General features: G+C 30.2%; 1 protein-coding gene across 1 annotated transcript in view; it reads left to right on the top strand.

Moving 5' to 3' along the window:
- The window catches only part of barc (RRM1_TatSF1_like and RRM2_TatSF1_like domain-containing protein barc), a 35,735-nt gene extending 24,843 nt beyond the window's left edge, over window positions 1-10,892 (top strand). The window contains exons 5-6 of the mRNA XM_018511899.1: window positions 9,312-9,448; window positions 10,388-10,892. Coding sequence (XP_018367401.1) covers window positions 9,312-9,448; window positions 10,388-10,523 — 273 coding nt within the window. The 3' untranslated portion in view covers window positions 10,524-10,892. The remainder of the gene's footprint in view (window positions 1-9,311; window positions 9,449-10,387) is intronic.
- The last annotated feature ends 1,523 nt before the right edge of the window (window positions 10,893-12,415 follow it).

Below are 12,415 nucleotides of genomic sequence, written 5' to 3'. Positions count from 1 at the left end.
ATAGAGGACTTTTCTTCCCAGTTTAGTCCATTCTATGCGAAAGATTTATCATTATTTTCCAAACACTCTGTATATATACACACACACATTGTGTCCAGCGGTTCTTAAATATCCTTGGATCCTGAAATTATACTGGAATTTTATATATTCTGGAAAATTCCTGGAAAATTTTTGAAATTTCAGGGGTGACCTGGAATTTGTCATTCTTTCGTTCTAAAAAAAAGTTAGAGCGTGAAAAAAGAAAGAAAAAATAAAAAGCAAAGTTGTGTTTTGGTATAAATTCTCCCTTAAAGATGCAATAAGTTATCTATAGAAACTTGAATTTAATGTCTAAAATAGAACATAGTAGAAAAATTGTTTGTGTTCGGAATGTTCGTTTGATATTTATTTATAAAGCAATAAATAATATTGTTCCCAATTTGTTAGCGTTTTAATTTATTCATATAGAATCATAACTTGAATACAAAGCATGTAATATTGCACGAATTGATGAAAATTAATTAAATAATGAAAATTAATCGATTGATAAAATCTAGAAAAACCAGAATTTTTACCTGGAATATCCTGGAATTATCCTTGAATTGACTAGCCAGATTTTGCTGGACACCATGATATATATATATACACAGAGTGTACCAGAGTTACCGGAGAAGCCGGCACGTATACATATTCCTCATGAAAAAGTAAATCGAAAATGTTAATAGCCAAATCTTAAGGCATCAATAGTTTTCAAACGGTGAGCATTTGAAAATAACCAATCACAGGGCATGAAATTCGTGCCGTCAGGGGCGGCGCAACTAAGCGGTCGGCCGCGCGAACGCTTTGACGGACGTATCGCTCAACGGCACGGTACCGAACGAGTATTGCAAAGTTTCGTGAAATTTCTATATTAACTACTACCGTATTCTTAATTTCAACACCTACTATAAACATTTTTGAAACATTATTTAAAATGTAATTTTCAATAATAATATAGCTTATTACTTGCTAACTTCGATTTCTTCATTGTGTTACTTCCCTTTTCTCTCTTATCATAATTCGGAATTTCCTTCGTTTCATTTTCGAAGTTAGCAAGTAATAAGCTGTATTATTACACAGTAAAAAATCGTGCGTCCATATATAGAATTTTTCTTGTGTTACCACATTTTGATTATTACTTCAATGTAAAATAATCATACAACTGATATGTTATTATTTTTGTAATATTTTGATGTGTTAGATTCATGTCACCTTTCTAACTTAACAATTGCGTATGTCAATTAAAAATGGAATATTATTTTGAGTATTTTTAATACAATTGTTTCAATTAATCTATATATCTCAAAGTCAATTTAACATCTAAAAATTTTTTCATTCACATTATACGAACAAAAATGTTTTATTGACATTTTCTTACGAGTTACTGCAACTACTCTTCTATGTACTCTACTTATTTTATATATTAGTTTTAAGTCACCCTTAAAGTCAAAATAACAAATATAAATGTAAAGTATTGTGTCAATTATTTAACATTACTAGTTCGTTAATAAATAACACAAGACGAATGAGTTACTTTAACTTAAAATTTAGAGTGGATCTCTTGGATCATGTAAAAAATGTTAAAATTAACATTTTTTTTTTACTGTGTATTGAAAATTACATTTTAGACAATGTTTCAAAAATGTTTATAGTAGATGTTGAAATTAAGAATACGGCAGTAGTTAATATAGAAATTTCACGAAACTTTACAATACTTGTTCGGTACCGTGCCGTTGAGCGATACGTCCGTCAACGCGTTCGCACGGCCGACCGCTTAGTTACGCCGCCCCTGACGGCGCAATTTCATGTTCTGTGGTTGGTTATTTTCAAATGCTCATCGTCTGAAAACTATCAATACCTTAAGATTTTGCTATTAATATTTTCGATTTACTTTTTCATGAGAAATATGTACGTGCCGGCTTCTCCGGTAACTCTGGTACACCCTGTATATACAGGGCGTTTGAACGATAAAACTTTCGCATAGAGGTAGAGCGGACTAAACTGAATCGAAAAGTCCTCTACCATTTTGCAATTTTCGCAATAATTAACAAAATATCAATTATTAAATATCACCAAATATTGATTTTCAATAATAATCGTTTACTCAAGTAGAGGAAAGTCACTGATACCGACATACCACTTTGTTTTTAGACAATATTTCTTAAACAAAAGGTAAAAATAAAACTTTAAAAACATAAAAGTGTTTTCCATTAGATAGTATAAGCAGTTTTTATAATACTGTTTGCAATTTTGCAATGATTAATTTTTTCATAAGGTAAGAAAAAATGAGCGTCTGACAAAATGGTCTGCAAAACTGACACAGCAGGCAGTAATGCTATGCATTCCTATTCTTTTTCTTTTTTACAGGAATTATCTGTATAAAGTACCTACAAGTGAATGTGTACAAGATATTCCAAAATCTTTTCATTTTATTATAAAAGATTTTTATTGAATTATATGCATTTACTTTATGCTGTTCTGCAAGATGCAAATATGTAATGCGATAATTTTTCAAGAGTTTTTCCATATATGCACGATTATGAGATCTTCAGCTCTAATAGAACTATTTGATACTATAAAGTAACATTATAAGGATTAAGTTAATTCATGATCTGTTTTACAGATAGGTGTGGCGGTTTACGCTGCACTCCAATTTTAAATTTAAGATCGTATTATGAAAAAAACTAAAAGAAAAAATATAGATATAGCTTATATCTATATTTATAAAAAATATAGATATAAATAAAATTGATTTAGGAAATTACAAACATTTAAAATGACGCAATATTATTAACAATATAGTCACTATTATTTAAACTATGCACTTTGTAAAAGAAAATCGTAAGAATTTTATTTTTGCATTCGTAAAATTCGTTTTTAGCTGATTCGGTATAGAAACAAGCCACAAATACACGAATTATGAATTTGTACTTCTTTAATTAGCTAAACAGAGAGATCATGATTTTATTAGTATTAATAAAGTGCAATTGTTAGTTTCTCAGAAATAAGGGGATGTCACTTTAGGATACCTATTTCAGTATCGGCGACTTTCCTGTACCAATATTCGGCGATTTTTAGTAATTAATATTTTGTTAACTATTGCGAAAATTGTAAAATGGTAGAGGATTTTTCGACTCAGGCCGCTCTATCTCTATACGAGAGTTTTATCGTTACTTATCAAATACCCTGTATATATCATCGTCATATTTCGTAAATATTAAAAACCAGGAAGTCATGGATCTATGAAGTTAACACGACATTCTATAATATAAAAAAATAATGACAATTTCAGTAGTCCTCCCTCCTTCCTTCCCCCCTTCCTCCCCCCATCTCTCCACAAGTTCCTTATAAAATTAAAAAAATTCCTCATTTTTTATACTAAAAAATCGAAAATGAAAATATAGCGCGCTAACTTTGTGAATCAGTACACTTCCCTCTTCACTTCAGTGTGTACAGTACACTTCTTGTAAAATACAAGAAAAGGTAAATATTACTAATACATTTATATATTCTTTAGAACGACTGTACATATGAATATATCAAATACGACAGAAAACGCCATCATTTCGGTCAAAGTTAGATGTTTTAAATAATACAATTAAATAAATTGATTTCAGATATGATTGCGCGCCAATAACTTTCGGACTTTCAACACAATCAGTCTGAAACGCTACTAATCCCCCTAAATTCCTCCTAACTTAAATTGAGAAAAACTGTAAAAAAATAAATATTACTGCTTTTAGCAATAGCTGTTAGTTATGCGAGTTTTATTAATATTTTTTACATAATTTGAAAACAAAAGTCTAACAATGCCATGCTAAATTCACAAAATTAGCACGCCATTTTTATTTTTTAGTATAAAAAGTGTAAAACTTTTTTATTTTTATAAGAAACTGTAGAATTATAGGGGGAGGGGGGAGAGTAAAAACTGAGAGAGAGAGAGAGAGAGAGAGAGAGAGAGAGAGAGAGAGAGAGAGAGTATTGCTGGAATTGTTATTATTTTTTTTATATTAATAGAATGTCTTGTTAACTTTACAGATGCGGAAGTCACGAAATATTACGAATTTATCTGTAGGTAGACTTGTATTTAAATCTTTATATTGAAATCGCTGTTTCTCTTTCGAATTGAAAACGATCGGCTCTTTTCCAAGCATCGTATTTTTAGCAACCAGATTTCGTGGAATAAGTGAGTGACGCCTTCGAAAAGGGATGCCCCTAACCCCCATAAATTGGTGAGAGGCAAGACACTCCCAGTCTTTGAGCCTCAGCCGTGAAACTATTCAATGTCAAGCAAATTCCATCCGAACGACGTGTGTTCTGTCCCCCTTTTTGCTGTATTTCTTTTATTAAGATGCTTATGGTTATTGTTATATTATAGTACATATCCCCTAAAGTCTTATTTTAGTATTTTTTTAGCAATATTTTCTTGGTATTATGCAAAGGATGCAATTTTTATTTTGAAAAATTTATGAAGCCGCATCATAAATGAGAAAAAATATAAGTTTACGATTAGACATTGCGTTAAAATGTATCCGGAAACGAATTGTTGATGTTAAAGTAAAGTTACTTAATATGATACACACATACACACACACACACACACACACACACACACACGCACGCACGCACGCACGCACGCACGCACGCACGCACGCACGTACGCAATGTTATTCCATGATCTTGAACAACATTCAAGAGGTTTGAGCTATCGATCGGACACCTTGGGTAATGTTAACGTTCTGTTCAGGCGATACATACTGTAACTTTCAAGCTTCATAACTCGAAAAATACTTAATGAAAATGAACTTTATTAAAATATTTTAATAAGCTCTTGACATCAGCTATTAGATCCTAGATTAAGGATGTCCCATTAAAAAAAAATCGATATGACTTTGACCTGACCTTGGCGATGCTACCCAAGGTCAAACAGATGTGATCAGTAAATAGATCTTTTTAATTTAATTAAACAAATTCAAAGCTCAAATAAAATAAAATAAACCAAATTAAAGTCAAGAGTACGAGCCAACCTTGTTTTTTGCTTTTAAAACGTTCAAATTATTAACAAAATTAATAAACGTTTATTGTAAAAAAACATAAGTATACTGTCTTGATATGTAAAAACAAGCAAATGTTTTCACAATCTGATTATTTTAAATGTTATAATACTATCTAACGCAATTGACTTTTGTTATATACAATTTAATGCAATTAAGATCTTAAACCCTACAACTTTTTTTCTGTCTGAATCATGGTTCTCAAAAAATTTTTTTTTTCAAGATAGATCAGCGTTATTGACAGCTCTTAATTCGTTTACTAATTGCGAGCTAAACTGATAAGTTTTATCAGAATTCCACTCAGATACATTGATGTCAAGGAAGACAATCAATGTGGTATCTGAGTGGAATTCCGATAAAACCAGTTCGGTTTGTAATTAGTAAACAAATTGAGAGCTGTCAATGACGCTGTAGAAAGAGGTATCAAACTGATTACTGAATATAATGACAGATTAACTTACGAGGAAAATAAAAAACGATTCATTATCCAAGTTATCGACGAATACCAAAAAATGTAATCTATCCAAATGTAAATAAAAACACTTTACTTAAATCGCTACAACAAGAAATTTAATTTGCAATAACTTACAGAATTTTTTGAGATTGTATGAGAAATTTGAAATATTTTATAAAATTTAACCTTATATATAATATTCGATAAAATAAATTTATTATTACTTATACGTATTTTTTATTCAGAGATAGTTGTCATCGCAATGTGTACAATTGGTTACAGAAAGGTTGCAATACTTTCTTTTTATGGGTTTCGGAACTCAGCCTTACTCATAGAGCGATTGAACGTAAATGGTTAAATCCATAAGTAAAAATTAATCGTTAGGTGAGCAAGCTGTATTCCGAAACCGATCGAAAAAAAGTGTTGCAACCTTTCTGTGGCCGGCTGTACCCTTATAACGCTGCCAATTTCCTCTAAAAACTTTATTTTCATGAAGTTTACAGTAATATTGATAGCTATCGGCTGTCACAACAGACTATTTAAAAAAATTCCATTTAAAACATTATTGAATTTCACGACCCCACACAGTGGGCGAAAAAATTCGTCCGGCTCTAATTCTTAACCAATTTTAAAGTTTTTTTTTATTAATTTGCTCGAAATTGAATAAGCTATAAGCCTATTCTGCGTAAATTTTAATTACGGTTCAAATTAAAAATTGTCAATATTCGTTATCGTATTGTATAATTTTGATTTTTTCTGCTCACTCTTCATTGGATCCGTAATTTTTAGTTTGGGCCGTAATCAAAATTTACACAAAATGGACTTTTAGCTCATTCAATTTCGAGTAAATTAAAAAAAACTTTAAAATTGGTAAAAAATTAGAGCGTCGACCGAATTATGTTTACAAAGGTGTTTTTCCATCTACCCGTGCCCAGGTGACACGGATTAGAATTGTTTTAAAAAAATCTGAAAAATTATGGTATTTTTTTGAAATATTAAACTACTTTAGGGGATGTCCCGGTTCAATTTCAAAAATTGTTAAAATAATAACCACCAACAAATATACAGGGTGTTTGGAATTTAAGTGCTAAAACTTTGGGAGCGTGTAGGTGATTAATAAACTAAAAAAAGTCCTGTAGAGATATGCTCGCGTTTTTGCTTCGTTTTAGAGAAAACCGTAAAAAAGACAAAACATAGTTTTCATTTTTGTACTTTCTCATTACTTATTTACATTGTATTTATTCACTTGCTTAATTAATGTAGATATTGTTCAAAATGTTGAGCTCTTGCAGCACTGCATAAGCATTGCATGTAGGACGAACAACTCGTGTTACAGCCAAACTATATGATAATATTGGATGCAGCCACGATTCGATTTCTCAATTGTTCTCTAGAGTTAATTGACGAATAAACTTCCTGCTTCAGGGTTCCCCCACACAAAGAAGTCCAGTGGTGTTAAATCAGGTGATCAGGGTGGTCAAGATACTAGTAATTTACTCGATGATTTCTGACGATGAGTAACTGACGAATTTACAGGAGGAAGGCAGAAACAAATCAAAAAAATTTTCACCTGAGAATGGAATTATTATGTTTTCGTGTACGATTTTAGTGACGATAATACTTCAGATGCAGTGCGAGAACGAGAAGCAACTACATTTTGTCTTTTTTACAATTTTCTCCAAAACGAAGCAAAAACGAGTATATCTCTACAGGTCTTTTTTTTTAGTTTATCGATCCCCTACACGCTCCCGAAGTTTTTGACATTCAAATTCCAAACATCCTACACGCACGCACGCACATATATACAAGAGGGTGTACCAACCTATAAAAAAAAGTTTTAGAGTTTAAAAAGGTTTATTCAGTGATCACATTCGTTTGAGCTTGAATGGCGTTGCTTAAGGTCGGGTTAAGGTCAAATCGATTTTCTTTGATGGAACACACTGTTTTTTATGCCAGAATCTAATAGCTGGTGTAAAGAGCTTGTTAAAACACTATAATAAAGTTATTTTCCATTAACTTTTGCTGACACATTTTTCTCAAAAATGCTTTGCTTTCGAGATATTCGACCGTTTCCAGACTTGTGATACACCCTGTATACATATATAGGTATACATATATGTATACAGTGAGTGCAAAAGTATTCGTACAGAGAAAATATTTTTTTTTTAATTTATTTTTAAAAAATAAATATTGTCCAGCGAGAAATAAATCATCAAATGTCGAATCGATATCGGTACGATAATTTCAACACCAATTTGACGTCGATTCGACTTTTAATTGATGATTATTTTTTGCTGGATAATTAACGATTTATTCATAAAGAATAAAATAGACTATATCTTTCTTAAAATTATATATACCAAAAAGACGTGTATTAATTATAAAAAATATATCATCTCTGAAAAATCAACAAAAATTAAAAATTGTATTGTTTAGATGCTCAAAAAGTATTCATACAATCGAGAAATTTAGCTTCTAAAATTAGGAATACATGCAAAGCTCATTTGTTTTTGTTAGAACAGAATATCATTGTATAAAATTGCTAATTAATGTTTATTTTCTACAAAAAAGACTTTTTATATAAAAAATTTTCTTGTACGAATACTTTTTTGCACTCATTGTATATAGATTTTAATAAATAAAATATCTGTTTTTATAATATTCGAATATAAAAAATCAGCACAAAATATATCGAAAAATATATGATAATGGGTTTCTACTATTGAATTGGTTCTGATTAATTTTTGCAAAACAAAAATCTTGTGAAACTTAATATAATCTCGTTTCACTGTATCTCTTTCTCTTGAGTGCATGAAGCGAAAAATAACACCGGCCCTAAAACCACGCGTGGAATTTCATGTTCTGCCACCTAATTTACCATAAGCATCTCATTGTCATTTTTTCTCGTCCTTGGTACATATGTTACCGCCAATGTGTTTTCGGTGAATCATTTCCCTTTGCTGTCGTGCTTGTCGTAAAGTATGGTTTGTTAAAGCGGCGGATCAAAGGATGTTTCTTGATAGTCTTATGGAAATCTAAAATGCGCGTCCGCGATTCTTCCGTAAATGGAACAAAACAAAATATACAAATATAAACTTGGATGTTGTTTTAACATTTTTGCATTGAAAATTGCATTGAATTATTATTAAAAATAAAACCAATTAATTTACTTGTACATAAATTTTGTTTTATTAAACAAAATATTCGACTATGTCTAAAATGAGGAGTAACGACACACGAAAAAATTTACACAAAGTAAAAAAACATATAGAAACATCTATGAATTAGTTGAACTAAATTTACCAATTATATTTAACAAAATGAATCTGAAGTAGTAAATTTTAATTGAAGTAATAAATTTTAATTTTTTATTAAATTTTATTTTTTATGTTTAATTTTATTTTTAATATATTCATTCTAACAAACAAACTGTTGTTACAATCTGTATGATTCGATAAAATTATATTAAAGACTAAAAAAAGATATAAAAATATCCATGTTTTAGTTGAACTATAAATCTGCCAATTATTCAGAAAAATAGAATTGAAGTAGTAAGTTTTTTTTTTATCGAAGTAATAAATTTAGTTCACACACACACACACACACACACACACACATACACAAGTTTTTTGATTAAAATGTTTTTATTAAAATATTTTTCTACATTTTATTTTATTTCTAACATAACAAACGATACGTTGTTGAAACATGATTCAATAGATTTGAACGATCTGTGTTTGATTTGCATACTTTATGGATCACCTTGTATTTTTTTCTTCTTTCAGAGACATCCCGAAGGAGTGGCGCAAGTCACATTCCGAGAACCGGCAGAGGCGCAAGCTTGTGTGCAACTTCTAAACGGCCGTTGGTTCAGTCAGAGAAAGATTTCGGCGGAGATTTGGGACGGCAAGACCAAGTACAAGTAAGTTATTTCATTGCTGTTTCCTACTATACCGATGTTAGAGTCTGTACTATCGATAGTTGCTGATGCAGGCTCCGAACTTGAACGTATATATGTATAATATCTATACATATATACCTATATATATATCATATCTGAAATAGTATTTGTAAAATATAAAGTATAAAAAAATGTTATTGCGATTTTAGAATTGATGTTTTTAAAAAATATTTTTCTTGACATCTGTCCACTACCACACAAATCGAAATTAATAAATGTCTCTTATGGTATTCTAACTATTTATTCATTGCTGGTAAAATCTGCTCATTTAATTATAACAATAAATATTATAGTCAGGGTTACCACATACTTGGAAAATCGAGAAAAGTCAGGGGAAAATATAAAAAAGTCTGAAATTTTGTGTGTGTGTGTGTGTGTGTGTGAAATTTGTTCACAATTCCCTTAAATTGCTTCTATTCCAAATAATTGTTATAATTTTTTAAATGTTATATCTGACGTTTATAGTCAAATACGTTTAAAATTCGCGCACTTTTAATGAAATAATTAACATTTATATTTTATTTAATATTTTTATATGATCCGCCCTTTTTCGTTATAACTGCATTCTTTCTTCTATTACTAATTTATTTTTTATTGGCTTGAATTTGCACCCAAAATTTTATTATACTACTAAATTTCTCTTTTGCGTTGTTTTTAATAATATTGTTAACTTTCCTACAATCTTCGATTCTAAATGTGTTAACATTTTTTTATATTGGTCATGACAAATTTTCCATTTTCATCTGGAAAATCTGAAAAAGTCGAGGAATTTTAAAATTAATTTTCTGTGGCAACCCTGATACTGTAATTGCAGATATTACTTACAGTTAACGTATAATTTATTTACATTATTTGAAGTGAAAGAGACACAGCTGTCAATGTATCGAATGTGTCCTTCAGAATTACAGAGACTGACGCAGAGATCGAAGCGCGAATAGAAAAATGGGATAAATACTTAGAGCAGGAAGACGAAGAAAAGGAAAAGAAGAAGCAAGAGACGACGAGCAGCAGTGAGAAACAAAAAACATCGCAGTGAGAGTGCATCGTATCAATTATGATCGATAGAATTGTATTTTATAGATTCTATTTTCTTTATTTTTCCAAAAGTCCTCACTGTCGTATTGCATTTGAATGTTAAGCTCAAAACTTTTGTTTTGGGCGTTTTGAGAATCTGGATGATTAATTGATCCCGTCACGATGTGATTGAGATTATAAGTGGCTCACTATTTTCATGGTTAAATCAGCGCTACTGTTGTGCTAGTGATATATTGTTAGTGTTGTAACAATAAAGCTGTCTCTCCTAGTTGTGTTCTCTCATTGTATCTCTGTCTCCACTTGCACTCCCTGATATTACTGATTTGTATTTATTGCCTTATCGGTTTTTAATTCTAAACCACCTTGTATAACCAGGACAGTCGCATATAAAGTCATATATCTATAAAAAATAAAGAATTAATATGTAAAAAATAAATAAATAATAAAATTAATAAGAATAGAGCTATGAACTAAGAGCAACGTCTTGATGCTATATTATTAAATAATAAACAGAAAGTTTATTAGAACATACGTTTCAACCTCAATCGGGTCATTCTCAATGTTAAATAATATAACAAATTTTAAAATTCAAATGGTATTAACTAATGTTATCGTTTTGATTGTAACATTAAGAACAATAAATTCCAAAAAATATATTAAATCGCTATTGTAGTCGTCAACGGATGTCTTAAAGTAAAGTGAAACGGAAGTAGCCATAAGTATAGCTCGGAGTTTTTTGTAACATAAATGCGTCCAACAATTAAAAAGACTATAAAGTTCGGTTTAGAAAAATATAATAGTGAAATCTAGTAAAAATTATTGTACAAACAATTATATATTAATAAAAAACATTGCCAAAAATAAACAATTATATTAAAATTAAAATCAGCGTATTCTAATGAAACAATCGTAAAAATAAGTATCTGATGAATTAATTGTATTCCATCGCAAAATTTCTTTAATATCAAATTATCCGAAAACGACATCTTGGGCTATCTTGCTACGCTAGATAGGAAAAGTATAAAAAGAGGGGGTATACTAAAAGGCATTAAGAAGGGGACAGCAAATGTAATATAGGAAGATATATGTCGGATAATGGGTTTATTTATTTAAATCTTGAAATTGTCTTTTTATATATGCACCTTTTTATATGTATTTCTGATATTAATCTTTTATTATAAGATGGTTCTGCATCTAAAATTTTTATGCTCCCAATTAAAATTATGATTATAATTAATACGATTCGATGGTCCGAACTAATGGAGATCCCATTTTATATTAATATCAAAAATTTTTGTATTAATATCAGAAGAGTGCTCATGAACTTCTCGTTTGTAAATATCTCTTCGTTTGACCGATATAACTTGCCTCACAATCAAGACAAGACATTTTATACACCACATCTTGGTATGAACCAAGGGATCTAGGCGGTCTTTGCCTACTTTTATAAACTTATTTAAGGTATTTGGAACAGAGAAGGCTGTTTTTAAATTAATCGTCGAGGCCACCGGCACAAAACTTTAAAAAATGAATCTTATATACGGAAATGTGAACAGTTTTTTTATCTTATGTTTATTAGTAATAGAATTATTAGAATTATTAGAATTATGTATAAAGATGGAATTTTAATCTCTTTCTGATGGCCGAAAAAATAAAAGGAAGCGGGTAACCATTGGGCGAGTTCAAGACGGCAAAGCGGCTAGGCATGCTTACCGAGCGATTGTATATGATTGATTGAATCTATAAGTAATAACTAATTATGCTCATTTACTCGGCGAGCAGGCTAGCCGCTTTGTCGACTTGAATGCGCCCATTGTCTAACAAAACATGAATAGCCTCTTATAAAGTTTTTTTGGTGGTAACGAAGATGAGACAAAAGGCATATTTTATCCA

This window comes from Trachymyrmex cornetzi, unplaced genomic scaffold, assembly GCF_001594075.2.
Source record: "Trachymyrmex cornetzi isolate Tcor2-1 unplaced genomic scaffold, Tcor1.1 scaffold388, whole genome shotgun sequence".
Taxonomy (NCBI): Eukaryota; Metazoa; Arthropoda; class Insecta; order Hymenoptera; family Formicidae; genus Trachymyrmex; species Trachymyrmex cornetzi.
This window is presented reverse-complemented; position numbering and strand designations above follow the sequence as displayed.